This window comes from Callorhinus ursinus, unplaced genomic scaffold (assembly GCF_003265705.2).
Source record: "Callorhinus ursinus isolate GAN/ISIS: 27379988/994484 unplaced genomic scaffold, GSC_fseal_2.0 scaffold4, whole genome shotgun sequence".
Classification (NCBI taxonomy): domain Eukaryota; kingdom Metazoa; phylum Chordata; class Mammalia; order Carnivora; family Otariidae; genus Callorhinus; species Callorhinus ursinus.
In genome coordinates this window covers 60,250,630-60,272,124 of record NW_027397066.1, presented here as the reverse complement: position 1 = coordinate 60,272,124, position 21,495 = coordinate 60,250,630, and the positions used below count along the sequence as shown (strand labels likewise).

Below are 21,495 nucleotides of genomic sequence, written 5' to 3'. Positions count from 1 at the left end.
TGGTACTGTTGGTAGCAGGAAATACTCTATCCATATTTTACTTACGAGAGATCAAAAGTAAAAAATTTTCTCTATCATTTGCTGAAAATCTGTAAATACTAATGGTGTGTTTAAATTCGTACCAGCTTTGGGCGCCTGGGTGGCTCAGATGGTTAAGCGTCTGCCTTCAGCTCAGGTCATGATCCCAGGGTCCTGGGATCGAGTCCCACATCAGGCTCCCTGCTCCTTGGGAGCCTGCTTCTCCCTCTGCTTCTCTCTCTCTCTCTCTCTCTGTCTCTCATGAATAAATAAATAAAATCTTTAAAAAAAAAAATTCGTACCAGCTTTCTTATACTGCAAAATTATTGCTATTGATTACCCATTATCAGGATTGAACATTAATTCTCTCTTAGGTTACTTTAAGACTTCCCACATTTTACGCTGAATTGATACAGAAGTGGAGAATGACCTCTTTTCAAGGCTGGGTTTGATAGGTACAAACTCAAGGGTTGCTTCTGAATTTAATTTCAGTAGAATTTGACAAACATGACTTAGTTACTCTACATTGATAGACGCTTGTTTAAGAGCTGCTAGGACAAATTGGTTCTTAACCCAGAACTCTGGACTGGCTTCAGAAGCAACAGAATCAGTTTCTTGACGGCTATTCATATCCTGTTTATTCATATCTTTTAATTTCTAGGTAGTTTACCTTATTTTGGTACATCATTGTAGATACTTTGGGATGACTCTTGGATTTTTTTTTTTTTTTTTTTTGTATTATGTTACTGCCATCTCCTTTTTCGCTTCTCCCAACAGTATCAGATAAGCTAGCAGTTGGACTTCAAAAGATTTTTATGTTCTTGCGTCCATACCTGTTCTTCTAAAGTGGTTCTTAACCAGGTGTAATGAAAATATCACTAGAGACAGGAGACCTGATTTTAAATCCTCTCTCATAACTATAACTGAGGGACCTTGTAAACTCCTTTCCTTAGACTCTCTAACCATCAGTTTCCTTTTCTCTAAATGAAGTGAAATATCCTGTCTATTTCAAGGAGATAAAGGAACCTGTAGGTTACTTGTTAAACTTTAAAGGGTAACATAAATACATGCTTTTATTTTCATGATACAGCTTTCCTTTTCCTAATGCTTGGTCAATTTTAAGAGTTTCTGAACTTCAAAATTTGCCTCCTTCACTTTGGGGTCTGAGAAAAGAAAAGGCTTACTTAATCCACAACTACCTTTTATTTTCTACCACTGGTACTTAGATCTTGTTTGTGATACTTTCATTCTATGCTCTGCCCAACAAATTGAAGGTTTCTGCTTTAAAGAGCTATTCATTGTTGGGGGCGACTGGCTGACTCAGTCGGTAGAACATGGGATTCCTGATCTCACAGTTGTGAATTCCAGCCCCATGTTGGGTGTAGGGATTACTTAAAAATAAAAAAATTTTAAAAAGGTTCATTGTTTTGATTGGTAAAGACGTCTGGAGTTTCAGAAAGTTCCAGTTTTAATATGTGGTTAGGTGTTGAGATTGAGAATATCCATGGCTCAGTGAGAAAGGGGCTGGGCCTGACTAGTGTGACCCCAGCTCTGAGTAAGGGGCTCTAGAGGGGGAAAAGGAGTTAAGTATACAATGCGAGAGATAAGCTGTGTCCTAGCATAGACATAGCCTTTGTTAACAGTTTCTTTCTTGTAAAGAACTGCATCCTGTTACTAGAGATCTTATTCTTTTTATAGAAGTCAAGATATAGTACATGTAACTTAACAGTGCTGAAACTATTTTTGTAGATTTAAAAATTTTTGTAATTTTCTTTTGGTTTCCAGTTTTTTTTTTTAAATAAGATTACATAGTGTCTACGCTTCTTAGCAATTTTCATTTTGGCTGTTTTTTCCAGGCATTGAAATGGCCATCAAAATGTGACATGAAATTTCATGTCAGTAGTTTGCAGTGCGTAAAAGTCTAGTCCCGTTTCCTGCCGCGCCCCCCCCCCCCCGCAATACTTGACCAAAAATGCTGCAGTTATCCCTCTTTATAAATGGTGGTCAGGACACTCCAGGCTCCTCAAAGAGTGAATTTTTGACTGTGGATTTCGAGGCTTATATATTGTGGTTGCAGCCAGGTCTTTGAGGTTGACAGAATAGTTAGATTTTATGATTTATGTAGATCTAGCCATTTTATCACTGTATGGAGAAGTTCCTTTAATGAGAATGGAGATGCCATTTCAGAGATCCCCAAGATTAAAGAGAACTGATGGAATACATTTTTTTGCTTGCGTTTGAAAACTATTTTGCTAGAGTAGATCTAAAAATAATTAATTTCATTTTCTTGCCCAAGTGAATGCATACCCTTTACATTATTGAAATCATACTTTATTTGTAAATTTTATACTGTGTTCAGTATTTTCGATGGTTTCATTGTCTTTGACAGTATTTTAATGACTGTATATGAATTGGTGCTTTATATTATAGTCAGCGTTCGATTTATTATATTTTTGTTTCTAAGACCGTTAATAGGTTACCAAAAAATAGCATTATATCAAATGAGCGTATCAAGATGTTTTTTAAATCAGCTTTTGGAAACCTTGGAGAGTGCACCTTACGATCCTAGGCAGTAAGTTTTTTTTTCCCCCCCAGTAAGTTTTTCTTTATTACTCATTCTGTATGTAACTGCTCAATTTAATTCCAGCATGGTATTAGTCTGTTTTCCCCATCTCAGCCTCCTCAATCCTATCTTCAATTAGTTGGTAATATTTAAGCACACTTAAACTTTAACCCTGAATTGTCACTAATGTAGGCATAATGTCAGGGATTGCTTGTTTGTTTTAGTAGTAGTGGTGAATGAATTCTCACACTCTTGGCCTTTATTCTAGCGACATATTTTCTTTTCTTCTTTTTTTTAAGTTTAATTATTTCTTTTAGTAATCTCTACACCTGTGTGGGTTCACACTCAAAACTCCCAGATTAGGAGTTGCTTGCTCTACCGACTGAGCCAGCCAGGTACCCCCTAGAGCCATGTTTTCTAACCAGTAACATGTATCTGTTAGAAGGTTATCAGAAATTAAATGAAAATTTTAAAATAGGATTTAATGTCTTACTGGTGGTGTTAAGAATTGGTATATAGCTTGTGTTCCCCCCCCCTCGCCCCTGCTGGACCCATGAGTGTGTGTGGTTGTTGTTTTTTTTTTTTTTATCTTATCATGCTTTTTCCAAAGATGGGGTTTGTAAATTATTCTACAATTTGATTATTACTTTTGTGGACAGTAGTTCTTGTCCACATTTATAACTTTAATCTTATTTTCCCCTATTTTAAATGAGTGCATAATTTGGTATTTTATAGCTTTCCATTTTCCTGTTGATGGACATTTAGACTGCTTGATTTTCTTTTGTGGCAATGAACAACTTTGAATATTCATCTCAGTGCAGTTGTATATGTATTTCTTTGTAATGTATCTTAGAAGTGGAATTACTGGTTATATGCATTCAATTTTAATTAATTTTATTAAAACCGCAAAATTACATCTCCAAAAGGTTGTAACAGAGTTTATATTTTCACCATCACTGTGGAAGCGCCCATTTCCCCACACTCAGCAATACTGGATATTACTAATAATTTTCATTTTTTTTAATTTTATAGGTGAAAGGTGTTGACTTTGAATAAATTGCCTTTTTTTGAACTGGATATTCTCAATTTCAGGGTACCATGGTTACTCTTACATTGTGTTAAGGGATTCTCCGTAAATGTTCGTGAAATGATTGACATAATGAAGCATAATTGTATTGCTAAATTTAAAATTTGAGGAATAATTTACCAACAGTAGAGGCCACTCTTTATGCACAGTTTAATGACTTTAGACAGACATACAGTCATGAAACCACCACCACGATCAAGTTCTCTCCTATTCCTTTATAGTCATTTCTATCTCCAGCCTCTGATCTGGTTTAACCCTATAGTTCTGCATTTTACAGAATGTCCTATCAGTAGAATCATGTAATACCAACTTCTTTGGCTTTCAGTAATGATTTTTTTTAAGTTATTAGAGATCTGTTTTTCTTTCCCCTGAATACAAGTCCTTTATCATATATGTATTCTACAGATACTTTTTTCAGACTGTGACTTGTCTTTTCATTTTCTAAATGGTGACTTTAAATGAAAGGTTTTACATTTTGATGGAGGTCCAATTTGTAGGGTTTTTTTTTTTTAATTCTTTTTGTGTCTTATCAAAATCTTAACGTAAGTTTACAAAAGTTTTCTTCTAGAAGCCTAGAATTTTAGGTTTTACATTTATGTCTGTGGTCCATTTCAACGTAATTTTTTTTTTTTTAAAGATTTTATTTATTTATTTGAGAGAGAGAGAATTAGAGATAGCACGAGAGGGAAGAGGGTCAGAGGGAGAAGCAGACTCCCTGCTGAGCAGGGACCCCGATGTGGGACTCGATCCCAGGACTCCAGGATCATGACCTGAGCCGAAGGCAGTCGCTTAACCAACTGAGCCACCCAGGCGCCCTCAACGTAATTTTTGTACATGGGTGCCAAGTATGAGTCAGACTTCCTTTCGTTTTTATTTTATTTTTTATTTTTTTTAAAGATTTATTTATTTATTTGGAGAGAGAGAGCGAGAGAGGGAACACAAGCAGGGGGAGCGGGAGACGGAGAGGGAGAAGCAGGCTTCCTGCAGAGCAGGGCTCAATCCCAGGACCCTGAGATCATGACCTGAGCCAAAGGCAGATGCTTAACTACTGAGCCACCCAGGCGCCCCAAGACTTCCTTTTGTTTTTAATGTGTGGATGTCAGGTTGTCCCCAAATCATTTTGTTGAAAAGATAAAATTACCTTGGTACCTTTGAAAAGAAATTGACTATATTGTGTGGATCTGTTGTAATGCTAATTTTGGGGGTGGAATTTCTAAAATTTCTTAAAGTTCTAAAATTAGAGCTTTAAGTTCTGATTTTAAAGTTCTTAAAATTATTTGTGCCAAAACTGCTATACTTGATTTGTTTGGACCTTTAACCTCAAAGCTCTCTAACTTCATATTACAAGAGTAGTATGTATTCTTGTAGATGACTGTGTATGAATATACATTTACATAATAAATAAGCACAGGAGTGTAGATGATTGACTTTTTTTTTTTAAGATTTTATTTATTCATTTGAGAGAGAGTGAGAGCACAAGCAGGGGGAGAGGGAGAAGCAGACTCCCAGCTGAGCTGGGAGCCCAATGTGGGGCTCGATCCCAGGACCTGGAGATCATGACCTGAGCCGAAGGCAGATGCCTAACCATCTGAGCCACCCAGGCGCCCCAGTGATTGACTTTAAAGCTATCTTGAAATTGTGTGCTTAATGTGTTTAATCTATTAATTAACATTCCTCCATAGTTTTATTTATTAACTATTGAAATATCTTTGTATTTTAGTTGTTGCTTCTCTGAGGCCTTTAGTATCAGAATCATTCAACAGATTTTTTTAATCCTGTTATGTGCACAGCAGTGGTGGATGCTGTAAAGATTATGTCTCGAGCACCTGCCGGAAGCATAAAGCTGCCAGGCTTATGCTTAGCATTAGCGTAGAGGTCTTCCAAATAGGAGAGGGATGTGCCTGTGCTCAGGTACATATATTATTAGGATTAAGTGCATTAATAAAGAGATCTATGATACCAAGAGGAAGAAATGGTTAATCCTGCCTGATGGACCCTAGATAGGAAAGCCAGAGGTAGAATTGGAATGAGATCTTTTTTTTTTTTTTTTTTTTAGATTTTATTTATTTGACAGATAGACAGTGAGAGGGAACACAAGCAGGGAGAGTGGGAGAGGGAGAAGCAGGCTTCCCACTGAGTAGGGAGCCTGATGCGGGGCTGGATCCCAGGCTGGGATCACGATCTGAGCTGAAGGCAGACACATAACGACTGAGCCACCCAGGTGCCCCTGGAATGAGATCTTGAGCAGGTTTTTGAAGAGTGAATAGGGGAAGAATTTGGTGGCAAGAGGTTTTGAGGAGATGGTCATCCCCTAAAAATTTTCTCTTTTAGCTTTGGCTTGAGATACTTCTCATTTTCTGCATGTCCAATTTCTATGCCTGTTCCAGTTTTCAAATGGTATATTCTTTGTGATAGGGCTGTAGGATTTCTAACATAATTGTGTTTAGGAATTTTGTCTCCCACTGGACTTTAGTCAGTGGAGCAGCAGATCAAGTCCTTCATGTTCACCATTGTTTTTCCTTGCATAGTTTTTGATACATATATAGTAGACATTCATTAAATGTTGGAAGAATTTGTGTTTTCCCACCTATTCACCCATCTTAGGTTGAGTGAAATAAGACAGTGGCCTAAAGAATGAAAATCACAGGTTCAGGGAATGATGGTGAGTGGCATAGTGGTCTTCGAACACAGAATTTGTTACAGAGGTGAAAAGTATAATGGGAGATAAATTTGCAGTTTGTCAGGACCATGAATGTCAGATTGAATTTCTGTGGAGTGCCTTATACTTCAAATTAAATGCAGGTGTTTGGATTTTACTGTATTTAATGTATGCTGCACATGATAAAGAAGCTTGGAAGATTTGAGGAAGATGTAGAGTGTAAATTCAGTGGGAGTGGAAAGAATGGGACAAATTCCGAGAGACTTTGAGTTGGCAGGATTTCACAGTTTGAAGCTTAAAGAAGGAAAGTTACTTAGGACTGAGCATTCTAGCCAAGAGGATGGTGGCATCATTAACAGAAATAAGGAAAACATTTTGAGGGATGCATATATTGGTAACCTCTGAGGGCATGTGTAGTTATTCAGCATGGGGTTAAAATGTAAAAATTGAGTTCGTGGTAGAGACTAGATTTATATTTAGCTTGATATGAGAGCTAAAGCCATTAGACTCTCTGAAATTGCCAGGTTAGAAGACAGGACTGAGAACCTCTGCATTTTGATGAGAAGGAAAGTTGCCTAATCGTAGAAATCTAGAAGCATTAGGAGGAGGTTATCAACAATGCTAGTGCAGACAAGTGGAAGACTGAGCAGAGGTCATTGGATTTTTAAGAATTGTGACTCTCCAGCTTCCTGTGCTGATAGTGCTCTCACAAACATGGTGAACGTTCCTAAAACCCGCCGGACTTCCTGCAAGAAGTGTGGCAAGCACCAACCCCACAAAGTTACACAAGTACAAGAAAGGCAAAGATTCTCTTTATGCCCAGGGAAAGCGGCATTGTGACAGGAAGCAGCGTGGCTGTGGTGGCCGACTAAGATTTTCCGGAAAAAGGCTAAAACTACAAAGAAGAGTGTGCTGAGGGCTTGAATGTGTTGAGCCCAATTGCAGATCTTAGAGAATGCTGGCTATTAAGAGATGCAAGCATTTTGAACAGGGAGGAGATAAGAGAGAGGGCCAAGTGACCCAGTTCTAAGCTTCATACTTTGTTACATTAGGAAGACAATAAAATCTTGAGGTTATGTTCACTTTATTTGGTTGCAGTTGGTCTTTTTTTTTTTTTTTTTAAGAATCTTATTTATTTTTTTATTTATTTGACAGCACAAGCAGGCGGAGAAGCAGGCTCCCCGCTGAGCAAGGAGCCAGATGGTGGGGCTCGAACCCAGGGCCCAGGACCCTGGGAACATGACCTGAGCCAAGGCAGTTGCTTAACCAACTGAGCCACCCAGGTGCCCTGGAGTTGGTCTTTTAAGATGGAAATAAAGTAGTGCCATCAATTAAAAAAAAAATTGTGACTTTCCAGAGAATTATATTTGAGGGAGAGCTCAGATGATAGAGGAGAGTTGAGGAAGACTAATGCACAGTTAGTAATTTAGGGAACAATATGATTAATAAAGTGCCATGATAAAGACTCAAAGTACCTTGAGAATTCAGAGGAAAGACAATAGTTTATATATAGAAGAATCAGGAAAGATTTTCAGGGGTACAGTATCTGGTCCCAAAAAATGCATAGGATTTCAGTCATTACAGATAGGAAGGTATGGAATGAGTATTGGAGTAGGAATCAAAGGTCTTAGTTCTTGTTTAATAGACTTTTAGAATCCTAATGTTGGAACAACCTAATCTAATGTTGACAGACACAGATTATTTTACTATATTCCTGCTAAATTGTTCTTAGTCTCTGAAATAAATACTTAAGTGACTGGCTATTTATGAAGTAGCTCTATTCTGGTTATTCTTGTATTATGTTGAACCTAAATCTACCTTCCTGTAATTTCCATTTACTGTTCAATCAGTATGTAACTTTTACAAAGTAGAATTGTCAGCTCATTTTAGACATTACATTTATGTTGTAGCCTGAGATTGTATGCTTTGTGGGCAGCTCCATTGTACTAGTTAGTGATTCACCAAACTTACTTTTAACCAGAAAGTAAGCAAAAAACCTAAGTACTTAACTAAAAGCTGAAGTTCTAGTCGAGGAAGAAACCAAAAATTCCTTTGGTTGATAACAGTTTTTTTTTTTTTAAGTGTTTTGAAATTGAAGAAATCAAAGTATATTGTAGTATGAAGCCCAGTGTGACTTTCTTTTCTTTCTTGTGTATATGTGTTACTTTTCTTTCTTTCCTCCACTTCCCTCTCAATGATATTAAGAGATTCAGAAAAGATAGTGGCAATTGATAGCAATTTCTCATGAGAGCTGGAGTAGCTATGCTTCAGGAATTAGTCTAGGCAAATGGAGAGGAATCATTTTAAGAAACAAACAAAAAAAAGATATTGATGAAGATATACAATATACAGGGATTTTAAGTGGGATAAGATTTCTGACATAGTTGAGGCTCTAAATAGTGAGGGAAACTAGATATAATCATGTTGGTATCTAGATGAATTAAAAGGACCAATTGTTTTTAATTAACAAGGAAACTAAATTTTACAGTATGCATCCCAGTGTGACAGAAATCTCCACATTTTCAAGTGTTCATGGGAAAAGTGGGGTTTAATACATGTAATTTTACTTTAATTAAAAAGATGTTAGATGATTGTTCTTATCTTTGAAGGTGCTAGAGCTAACAACCAACTGAAGATTCTTTATAAGTATCCTTTATTCTTGGCTGTCTTTGTTGAATCGTATAGTCTTGTAGGTTTGACCAGAGATCACATCTCAATTTGTAAATTAGAAAATTAAAATCCAAAAAGGTCATAACTTTTTCATGGTCTTAGTTAAAATCTTTGTCCCATGTTCAGTGTGGTTTTCTAAAATAATTTTTGAAAAAGAAATGGGGGGCACCTGGGTGGCTCAGTCGGTTAAGCATCTGCCCTCAGCTCAGGTCATGATCCCAGAATCCTGGGATCGAGCCCCACATCGGGCTTTGGGCTCCTTGCTCAGCTGGAAGCCTGCTTCTCCCTCTGCCCCTCCCCCCTCTTGTGCTCTCTCTAGCTCTCTCAAATAAATAAACATTTTTTTAGGGGCACCTGGGTGGCTCAGTGAGTTAGGCATCTGCCTTTCTGCTCAGGTCGTGATCCCAGAGTTGTGGGATTGGAGTCCCAGGATGGAGCCTGCTTTTCCCTCTGCCTCTCCCTCTCCTTGCGTGCTCTCTCTCAAATAAATAAAATCTTAAAAAAAGAAAAAAAGGAATTAAAAAAAGAAATGGAAGGATCCAAATCTCAGAAATTGCTTACCTAAGAGTTTGGTACTTCGCTGTGAATAATAAAAACAGCACAATTGTTCTTGTAATCACATTTATTTTGAAGGTGTAATTTGGCTCTTTTCTTTTTTCTCTTGACAAGGTTCTTGTATACATTGGCTGTGTGTGAATTATAAACGCAAACTGTATATTACTCAATCTTCCAAGTCTTAACTTCCTACAACTACCCATACTACCTGTTGGTGGTTCATTTATAATTAAATTCTAATGCTTCTTTGATGCATTCCTTATGTATTGCACTGTTAATTTTCCTACTCTAGGGGAGAAAATGGGAAGATGGGCAAGATGGCAGTTGTTTGTGTAGAACAAATAAATTAGTGTGTCATTAAAAAATAGATAAGTCAGTGAGGTTACTTTTTTCCCTTTTGTCCCTAATATCTTTATCTTCTGGTTGATATGGTTAATTTCCACCAATTATATTTTAGCCCACTAAATTCTTTTTTTTTTTTTTTTTAAGTTTTTTTATTCATTTGAGACAGAACATGAGCAGAGGGAAGGGGAAAGGGAGGGGAGAAGCAGATTATCCACTAAGCCAGGACCAACTCTGGGGGCTCAATCCCAGGACACAGAGATCATGACCTGAGCCCAAGGCAGATGCTTAACCATCTGAGCCACCCAGGCGCCCCTAGCCTGCTAAATTCTGACTTATTTTATAAATCAGAGTTAATAGTGAAGAAATAACTGCTTTGTAAGTTATATTTAAGTATAAATTGTAGCACCATTCTACAGGTAACTTCTTTTTGTTTTATCATTCTCTGTGGAAGGAAGCCTCCCTACAGCTAAAGATGGACTCTGCCTAGCCTCTGTATAGCTCTTTGTTTAGGCTTTTACCAGATTAGCATTGCCTTACCTCATCCACCATTTGAGGTTTGCTTTTCAAGTTACCTCCTTTGAATAATTTATTGAATAATCTCTGAAAGTTGCCTTCACTGTGTGTTTACCTTGCCTGTCTCTCTGATCTGTATTGATGATGTGATCACCATACTTCTGTGATTGTATATATAGGTGGCAGGCATTTGAAAGCCTCTCAAACTTTGTTACAATAACTCTTTAGTGTATTTTGACCTTTCTTTGATATTGTTTTACGTATTCAGTACTTTTTTTTTTTTTTACTTTACTGTTTATGTATGTGACAAAAATGGTAGGTAAATATATCCTTTATAAATGTGATGGAAGATTGGGGTAAATGACAGAGTGTCATTGTAGAAAATCTGGAAATATGGAAGAGAAAGAAGAAAAACATGGGAATCTTCAAATCCATAAATAGTCCCTAATAGCATTTCTGTTATTCACCATTTGAACAAAACTATGTTGTACATAGCTATTTTATTTAGAGGATAAGTTAGCATCTTCCCACATCTTAGTATTATTTTAGCATCAGTTACAGTATTAAAGTATGTATTAATTTTCACATTTTGGTTATTTTATAAAATTTTACTGGATAAGTCTACTGTTCTTCACATTTCCCCATCATTCAAAATAAAAATACTATGTTGCTTGGCTTTGTTACTTTAAATGTAGCAAATGGGGGGCACCTGGGTAGCTCAGTCCTTATGCGTCTGCCTTCGGCTCAGGTCATGATCCCGGGGTCCTGGGATGGAGCCCCACATTGGGCTCCCTGCTCAGTGGGAAGCCTGCTTCTCCCTTTCTCATTCCTCCTGCTTGTGTTCCCTCTCTCGCTGTCTCTCTCTGTCAAATAAATAAGTAAAATCTTAAAAAAAAAAAATGTAGCAAATGAGAATTCTTTTATGCATTAGGATTTGTTAGTCCTTATTGGAAGTTTTTAGGTTTGGCGGGAAACAAATGGCACCTGAAATGACACTATCTGACTCTGCTTTGTGAATTAAATTTTTCTTTCCTTTTTTTTTTTTTTTAAAGAGTTGGTATAAATTGTACATGGTATAGAATTCAAGGTAGAACAAAGACTGAAGAGCAGACTGGCAGGATTCTAGGCTGGGTTTACCCTGACGTTACAGCTAAGGTAGCAATGGCTGAGTAAGAGGGAGTAAAGAGGAGATGAGTCCCACTGTGTGGGTTTTTTTTTTTTTTTTTCTTTTCTGAAGTTTATTCTTGAATGTACAACAGACTCCTAGACACACTCATTCTAGCTGTAGGTAGCAACGGATGTTAATGGCAGAGAATCCAGGTGTTTTAAACAGCAGTGGAAGTAAGGGTTACCATCTCCTGATGGAGACACAAGGAACTGCTTACTTTTTGCCAGATTTCTCGATTCTCCCTGTGGCCCAGGGACTCTTCCTTATAACCTTCACTTTAGCTCCTCCAGCTTCTTTTTCTCTTTCTGTTGGAAAGCTTTATCTTCCTTTTCCATCTCCGTGAATTGCTTCAAAGGCTTCTTGCCACTGCTTCATCCCCAGACCCTGCCACTGGAAGCAGTGAATTAACCATTTTTGAAAGCAGGTGAGGCGTTATTGACAGTTTTAAACAGATTGTGGGTTTTTTTGTATACTGTTTCAGGACGGTTGTAAAAGGAGAGAAAACCTAATAGAGCATTATGTAAAAAAGTTGAATTGGGAGTCACTCGGATTGTATAGAGCTTAGTCTTGCCTGTAGGCCCTGCCATGGTTTATTTATTTATAAAGATTTTATTTATTTATATGAGCGAGGGAAAGAAAGAGCATGAGTGGGGGTGGGGGCAGAGGGAGAGGACAAGCAGACTCCCTGCTGAGCGTGGAGCCCCACTGGATTCCAGGACCCTGAGATCATAACCTCAGCTGAAGTCAGACAATCAGCTGAGCCACCCAGGTGCCCCTCTGATTTTTATTTAAAAACATTATCACAATTGTAATGATTATGGCAGGTTATCTTTGGCTATAAAATTTTTTGTTTTAGGTTAAGTGTGACTCTAGGTTTTGGCCCAGGTTATGATCTCAGAGTTGTGAGATTGAGCCCTTTGTCCTCTGTGCTGGGTTTGGAGCCTGTTTAGGATTCTCTCTCTCCCCCCACCTCCCTCTGCCCCTCCCCCTCCCTCTCTAAAAAAAAAAAAAAGAAACCTACATTGAGATTTATTTGTTAAGCAGGAATTTAAACTGTATCCCAATTTGCCCAGTAAATACACACAGATACTGTTTTTTTTTTCAGTACTTTTAAGTGTAATAGGAAAGGGTATTTGATTATAAATACATATTTAAACAAGTAATATTTAACTTTCTCTTTTTTCCCTCCCTCTTTTCCAATTCCTAATGTTATAATTTTGACTGATGGGGGCTATAACCATATATGTCATTGACTTTAAATGATTGTGTTTCTATTTGTGTTTTTTATTTGTTTTTCTTATTTTTAAGCCCCCTCCCTGTCAGCATAGACCCTCCCTCCCCCTGCCTTGTGTATTTGTTTTCTTGATCTTATCTTTGAGATTTCAGCTTAGCAGTACTTTATCATAGTTCCTAACCCATTCTGTTTCCTATGTGCTTGTTTATAATCCATGACAGATTATAAACTTTTAAGTTTTTATTTTAATTCCAGTTAAATGTATTTAAATATTAACTGGAATTAAAATATACAGTATTACATTAGTTTCAGGTGTACAGTATACTGATTCAGCACTTCCATATACATCATGTTGATCACCTATTTAAGCCACCCCCCTGCCCTCCACCTCCCCTCTGGTAGCCATCAGTTTGTTCTCTGGAGTTAAGGGTCTGTTTCTTGATTGTCTCTTATTTTTTTTCCATTTGCTTGTTTGTTTTGTTTCTTAAATTCCACCAGATTATAAACTTCTTGAGGGTAAAGTCTTAATCTTGTTCACCCACCGGGCTGTCCCCTTTATTAAAGAGCACCTGGCAATGTAGTTAGATGCTTGTTACTTAGTTAACGGAAAGAATTTTTTTTACATATACCAAATGTAAAAAAATACTATTCTCTGAGTACTCAGGTTATTGCTGATTTTTAATGGTAGTTATCATTTTGAAGCAGTGAAATAATTCTAAGGAGAGCGAATACAAAGAAGATACTAGTCAGCACTTTCCCATAAGTCTAATCTCCCGGTCCTGACTTGTGCCTTCTGCCTAGTTTTCAAAAATAAAACATTGTAATCCACAGACCTAGATTATTGTCTCCAGAGGAAAGAGATACTGTCTGTGAATGGAAAAGACTTGGTTATGGTGTTCATACTGTGAGGCAGCACGGTACTTTCTGGGGAATAAGAAAAAGAACTGTGTGGGGGTGGGCGGGGAGGCATTGAGGAATAGAGACAAAGAGGAACTGCAGATGTTGGAAGTTACCAGTAGTTGTTGAAATTGGTTTTCAATAAATGTATTACTTTTCTTTATTCCTTTTTGTATGGCTAAGAAAATTTGCTTCCTAGAAGTTTACAAAGATGACTTTTTAATAGTTAATCATTCTTGTGTTTGCTCCCTTAGCATTTGACATTGTGCAGCAAAGAAATGGTTATGGAGAAGCCCAGTCCGCTGCTTGTAGGGCGGGAGTTTGTGAGGCAATATTATACTTTGCTGAATAAAGCTCCAGAATATTTACACAGGTAAATTCTAAATGGATTATTTAGTATTTTTATTTAGTTTTGTTTTCTTGAATAGGACTACGTAGTATTGTATTTCTTCATGTTCTGGTTGTTTCTTTGCAAACCATAACCAATATTTTAATTGTCTAATGGCTAAAATCATTTTTTCAAGTTTTTAAAAAATGAGATCCATAGGGGTGCCTGGGTGGCTCAGTCAAGTGTCTGGCTCTTGATCGCAGGGCCGTGAGTTCAAGCCCTGTTTTATTAAAAAAAAGAAATCCACGGTAAAAAAAAAAAAAAAAAAGTCTTCACATTATATCCCATTATATTTAACACATTCATGTTCACAATTATATCCTTCAGTATTTTGTATTTCATTTAAATAAACCTTGGGCTTGACCAACTAATGGGTTCTAGTCTGCACTTTGAAATCATAGTCATTAGTTGACTTTTTTTTAAGTTCCTTATAGCAATGTTAGAAAATGAATCATTTAAGTGATTATACTTGTGAAAATTTCTTCTGATTGATCTGCAAAATAGTATTTCTTGGTAAAACAGCAGTAGTAGCCTTGTTTACTATTTTGGCAGGAGTTGGACATCTGTAAGCTTATTTTTTCCAGAAGTTGAAATGAAATTGATTTATATTGTGAGTAGTATTTATAATTTTTGTTCTTCCTGTGTATTTTAGCAGGTGAAAGATAAATGATCCTTTTATAAGGATTAGGTTTTGCAAGTTTTTGTTGGAGAACACACCAGCCACCTTGAGTTAAGGGATAAATCATTGCCACTTTATATGGGAAAAGCTGTTAAAAGGACTTATTTTCTTTTAGCTAGGTCCTCTTTATAAGTATGCTGGGCATTCCAAAGTTAGATTTTGCAATATGTCTTGTATTATTCCATAAGACATTTTTCTATAACAAATACCCCTCCTCAAAAAAAAAAGAGAATACCTGTACATTTTTCTAATTATAGAAATAAAAGATATTCTTGCTGACAGTGTATGTAGTTTGGGGTGGGGAGGGGAGAATGGAATTAATAGGGCCTTTCCTTGTCTGAAATTTAGTCTTTTTTAATGTAGGTATTAGCATGTTTTTGTGTTTTTGTTTTTTTTTGTAGTAACTTAATAAGACTCTCCACCATCATTTCAAAAAACCCCATAAACTTCTGTTTTATACTTAGCTTATATAACCAGTTTACCTATTAATGAAAATCAGTTTGTAATTTTTCACTTGTTAAGAAACTGTGATCATTATCCTTATACATGCATCTTTGTGCACTTTTCTAGTTATTTTCTTAAGTTCCTAGAAGCAGAATTGTTAAATCAAAGTTATAATTATTTCTAAGGCTTTTCCTACACTTAACAGCCAAGTTGTCCTCCAGAAAAATGGTAGAAGTTTACATGTTTGCCAGTGGTACATGTGAGAAAATAGTGTAAACTTAAAAATACAGGTAGTAGTTAAAAACATGGACTGTGGAACTAGACTGTCTGGGTTCATGTCTTAGCTACCCCACTTGATTAGCGTGTGGCCTTAGGAGAGTTAATTTCTTCTGAACCTCAGTTTGCTCATTTATATAATAGTGCTTATTTCATGAGGTTGTTAGGGGAGGGGTAAATAAATTAATATATGTAATGCACTGAGAGCATTGCTTGGCATAGATGAAGTCTTAAATGTTTCATTAACAATAGGAGCTGAGTTCTCTTTATGAAAATACTAATTTTGCATGTTTGATAACCTTAATTTAGAAAGATACTAATTCTAATTGCTTTAGGTAATGCCAGAGAAATACTAATTAATCATGTACTTAAGAGTAGTATAAAATATTAATGAGATATCAGATACTGAAATAATGTAGATTTTCTTATTTGGTCTCTGAATTATTTCAATGATTGTAAATCTAACTAAACTGCTTTAATCTAAGTTTTTGGAATTAGTAATCATTTGGAACTTTGAGTAGAATGTTAAACAGCAACAGCAACCGATTCCCAAACAAATCTAGAGAACTGAGTTTTGTATCTAAAGGGAAAAACTGGGTCAATTACCCAGCATCAGTTATTTAGAATGTATTTTGAATATCTCATTCTTCCACTTCAAAAAAATAGATGTGATAGGAATTAGATGAGAATTGCAAATAATTGAGTGTATTTTCAGTGTGCCAGGCCTGAATCCTGTCGTTACTCATTTAATCCTTACAAACAGCCCTGTGGAGTAGTTACTGTTACTGTGTTTGATAACCAAGGAAACTGAACTTAAGGACCATAAGTAACTTTATCAGAATTATACAACGAGTGACAAAGCCAGACATGCAAGCTAGGTCTGTTTTATACCAGAACTCTCCTGCCTCTTAGGCTTCTCTTGACAGTTGAATGTTAATCAGATATCATTGGCTTTACAGGTTTTATGGCAGGAATTCTTCCTATGTTCATGGTGGAGTAGATGCTAGTGGAAAGCCCCAGGAAGCTGTTTATGGCCAAAATGTAAGTATCAATTTCATACATACATTTTAGATTTTTTTCCCTTTTCTTGGTGTTAAGATAGTTGAAAATAGCCTTTTTGTGCCGATGGATTTCTTCCTGAATGTGATCTTTACTTGTAACTAGAAATTTATGTTACAATAGTTGTTAAATGAGCTTTCATTTCTTATAAATATCCATTTATAAGGGTGCTACACTGGATAGGATACAAAGAAGCGCTAGGAAATTATCTATCCTTGATGTATTTTGTACATGAAACAGTTGAGAACAATATATTAAGTTTATACAAATATGGGCTAAACCTTATGTACAGGAATGCACAGAAGGTTATGTGCTTTATGACATTATAGAGGATATGGGACTTTAGTTAGATGCTGAATTACAAAAATTGGCCTTAGTGTACAAGAGGAAATTAAAAGCAGAAGAAATGGCACCAACAAACTTTACCAGTAAAGTAAAATCAGCTGTGAGGTCAAGGAGTAGTCAACACAGTTTGTATGAATGATTTAAAACTTAATACAGAATACTGGGAGAGAGCTAATAAAGCCCATATTATTGCTTAATATGAGATAGCCGTAGTGATCTCTTGTATTGAGCTGTGACATGTTGAAAATGGTGATTTAGGAACATCAACCTGGCAGGAATGCATATCATGGTGGAAGGGATTCAGATGAGGCAGAAAGATTATGTAATTAATATTTTAGAGTTAGGAGGAAATCAGTGAAGCTCTATAGTATTAAGTAATAAAGTATCATAACAGTTTGTATTTCTTCCTTCCTTTCTTCTATTAAAGGATATACACCACAAAGTATTATCTCTGAACTTCAGTGAATGTCATACTAAAATTCGTCATGTGGATGCTCATGCAACCTTGAGTGATGGAGTAGTTGTCCAGGTTATGGGTTTGCTATCTAATAGTGGTCAGCCAGAGAGGAAGTTTATGCAAACCTTTGTTCTGGCTCCTGAAGTAAGTTTTTATTTGTATGATTTTATTTGATTGTTATTAGTTGCGTGCTGTCCAGAGTTCTTTTTACAGGTTTATATATGCATGTAGCTAAACTTGAGAAATTGGTATTGAACCCGTTGGTAAACATTTGACTCTTGAGCAACACAGGGATTTGGAGCACCGACCTCCCGGGCAGTTGAAAATCCACATACAGCTTTTGACTTTTCAAAAACTTAACTCTATGATAGCCTATCGTTGACCAGAAGCCATACTGATAGTATAAATAGTCGATTAACACATATTTTATAGCTTATATGTATTCTGTAATTCTATATTGTATTCATACAATAAAGTAAGCTAGAGAAAGGAAAATGGTATTACATAAGAGAATACATTTACAGTACTGTAACGTATTGAAAAAAATCGTGTAAGTGGACTCGTGCAGTTCAAACTTGTGTTGTTCAAGGGTCAACTGTAATTTGAGCTTTGTGTGTGTACACACTTTGTCTGTTTTATCTTTTTCACTTTGCCTATTTAGAAGTTAAAGTCTACTGATACAAATGTATCAATAGATTTACTAAGATTACAAGAATAATATAAAAAGTATCTTATTTAGTAAGTTGTATGTTAAAATGGCAGTTTCATTTGTTAACTAGTCTTGGTTCTCTTCTGTTGAGTACCCATTTCTCGAGTTCCAATATTTGAATGACCTATAGTATACTTTATATTAATATAGCATGTTTAATTGTAGAAAATTATACTGAGTCTACATAATATTTCTATAGTGTTAAAATAGATATTGCATATGCCATGTAATTTGTTCTTTTTATGCAGTGCCACATTTATGAGTATTTAATGGAATATTTGGATTTTGTTTTCCTGTAGGGATCTGTTCCAAATAAGTTTTATGTTCACAATGATATGTTTCGTTACGAAGATGAAGTATTTGGTGATTCTGAACCAGAACTTGATGAAGGTGAGGTTAAGATAGAAGGCTTCTATCAGTATTCTTTAAGGACATGAAAAGTACGAAACTTAAAGAAATTTGCCTCTATTGTAATTGAGTCAAACCCCTTTTTCTCCTTTTTGTTAAAAAGAAATAGGAATTGATTGTATGACATTATGTAAAAATCAGACATAGAAAGTAAAATTTCAGTCTCATCCTCTATATATAACCAAGAGTTTGTGCCTATTATAGAATTTTGTTGTATCCCATCCTTGGATGTACTTATTTTTATAAAAATGGAATTATGCTGGTTCAAAGCTTGCTCTTTTCTATTTAATATATCTCTGGCTGTCAAGTTTTTGTCTGTATCATAATTATTGATCTTTCATTTATTAGTTTTCATTATTGTACTATTGAATAGATGTGACATAAGAAACTGAGTTACAGCTTAATATTTATTTCCTATCCTTTCCTTTTCTTACTACTAGATCATTTTTAAAAATAGGGACACCTGCATGGCTCAGTCAGTTAAGTGTCAGGCTCTTGATCTTGGTTTAGGTCTTGATCTCATGGTCATGAGTTTGAGCCCTGCATTGGGCTCTGCGTCGGGCTTCACACTGGGTGTAGAGCCTACTTAAATAAATAAAGGGACTCCTGGGTGCTCAGTTGTTTAAGCGTCTGCCTTCAGCTCAGGTCATGATCCTGGGGTCCTGGGTTCGAGTCCTGCATCGGGCTCCTTGCTCATCGGGGAGCCTGCCTCTGCCTGCTACTCCCCCTGCTTGTGCTTACTCTCTTGCCTGCTCTCTCTCTCTCTCTCTCTGACAAATAAACAAAATCTTAAAAAAATAAAAATAAATACCAAACTTCATCTTGCTTGCTTTTCAGTTAAGAGAACAGGGAATCCTGCATTTGAATGCCTTAGTAAGGAAAAGGTCAATTTTTAAAACTATCCTATCACTTCCTTAAACATTTAAAATATGCATGTGAAATAGTGTGTTGAGTCTCTTAAAAAAGAAATGTGTGTTCTGTATTGTCAGAATCAGAAGATGAGGTAGAAGAGGAACAAGAAGAAAGGCAACCATCTCCAGAACCTGTGCAAGAAAATGCTGATAGTGGTTACTATGAAGCTCACCCTGTGGCGTAAGAATAGTGTTTGCAAGGCCAAATTTGGTCTAAGCTATAATGTAGTTGCTAGGTGGTTTTTGTTCCTAGGATTACTGTTAGAAGTAAAATTTTTTTTTTTTTTTAGAAGTAAATTTTTGATAAAGTACCTGTCAGGCCAGTATTGGAGCACTATATATAGTGTTCAAATATATATATATAAAAAATACATATTTTTATATATTATATATATATATGCAAGAAATTTGGAAAGAGTTGTTTTATTTACAAAAAAAAATTGAACATGGTTTTGCCCAAAACAGTGTGTACTTACTGATAATGCAGAATAGTTGGGACAGCACAGCATTTTATTTTATTTTTATAAATAGGTGGTTTGTTTATAGGTAGTACTGAAGTAAACATTTTTAGTAATTTAATAATTCCATTTAAAAATGTTGGGGTTAAAGAAATGCTGCTTAAGACTGTTATTCCTTCTGCCTTCAAGTTCTTACTGGACTTTTGCTTCAAAACAGCTTATTACTAGTTATGCCCATTAGATTAGAGAAATACTAATTTTGTTTTATTAGAACTGATCATTTCATTCATACTGAAAAATGAACAAAATATTTTATTATAGTAATGGCATAGAGGAGCCTTTGGAAGAATCCTCTCATGAACCTGAACCTGAGCCAGAATCTGAAACAAAGACTGAAGAACTAAAGCCGCAAGTGGAGGAGAAGAACTTAGAAGAGTTAGAGGAGAAGTCTACTTCTCCTCCTCCAGCTGAACCTGTTTCTCTGCCACAGGAACCACCAAAGGTTAGATCAAAGGAACTCTTTAGGCCTGTAACAGCACACTTTCACATTTGGTGCCAATGATGAAGGATGACTTTTGTTCTATTATGTTAAATGGTTTAATAGAGTAAACTATGATTTTTTATGTATATGAAAGCTGTGGGGTTTTTGCAATCCTGAGGAAATTCCTTTGTATTCACATTCCCCCCTCCCCCCCAAATACCCCTAAGAGTGAAACTTAGGATTAATTCTTGTCTGTATGCAGTGTTTAGTCTCTTATGAAATTATTTGAGTCCATGTATAAAGCTGAGAGTTGCTCTCTTCCATTCTGTATAAGTCCTCTATGCACGATGCAACTGGAGTCATGAAATTTCCCAACTTAAACAAGTTGGCCTATTAAAAGAAGAGATACCGTTATTTCTGGTTAAAATGGGAGCAATTTCCTTATACACCAAATAAACTATCTTGGAAAGATAAGTGACACCCATAGTGTATCATTTAAGCCTTCCTAAAACATCTTTTATCTCTCTGTAAAGTAGAAGGTTAAAGTATATATGAGCAGTGAGAGGAGATTCCTTGTTCAATTTGTGAATGTCTGTTAAAGTTTCCAGTGAGTACTCTCTTCTTTCCTATCCTTCCCCTCAACACCATCACACACCTTATCTTCCCCCAAAAGGGGAAAGAAATTGGTTCTATTAGGTTCTTTTTTTTCTAGCATGTGTAGTTAGTGGTTTTGTTTGCCATTGCTCATCTCCTTAGAGCAAATAGGAACTTGTGGATTTATTTAGTAGTTCAGACAAAACAAATAATCTTGCATAATGAGATTTTGAAAGCTGGCACATAGACTGGCATGTGTGTGTGTGCCTTTCTTTTGAGGAGTCCTCCAATATAGAACAATAGTTTAGAAATGAAAAGAAAATATATATTTGGAAGTTTCCCTATAGGAATGTTGGTGGTTTTCCATGATTAGTAGTCTAGGTTTGTTGCATTTCCTGCAGGCTTTCTCCTGGGCTTCAGTGACCAGTAAAAACCTGCCTCCTAGTGGTACTGTTTCTTCCTCTGGAATTCCACCCCATGTTAAAGCACCAGTCTCACAGGTAACCAATCTGTGAACACATTGGATTGTATCCTTGTTACATTGCCAATTGCTTATCTTTTTTATACTTCTTTAAAT

General features: G+C 36.1%; 1 protein-coding gene across 3 annotated transcripts in view; it reads left to right on the top strand.

Annotated features, from left to right (window-relative positions):
* G3BP2 (G3BP stress granule assembly factor 2) overlaps positions 1–21,495 on the top strand; it is a 33,670-nt gene that overhangs the window by 2,152 nt on the left and 10,023 nt on the right. The window contains exons 2-8 of one of the 3 annotated variants that reach the window (XM_025886938.2): positions 13,964–14,082; positions 16,456–16,537; positions 17,328–17,501; positions 18,366–18,456; positions 19,464–19,566; positions 20,165–20,345; positions 21,320–21,418. In XM_025886938.2, coding sequence (XP_025742723.1) covers positions 13,988–14,082; positions 16,456–16,537; positions 17,328–17,501; positions 18,366–18,456; positions 19,464–19,566; positions 20,165–20,345; positions 21,320–21,418 — 825 coding nt within the window. In that variant the 5' untranslated portion in view covers positions 13,964–13,987. The remainder of the gene's footprint in view (positions 1–13,963; positions 14,083–16,455; positions 16,538–17,327; positions 17,502–18,365; positions 18,457–19,463; positions 19,567–20,164; positions 20,346–21,319; positions 21,419–21,495) is intronic. The other 2 variants (XM_073891792.1, XM_025886940.2) reach the window with 2 other exon arrangements.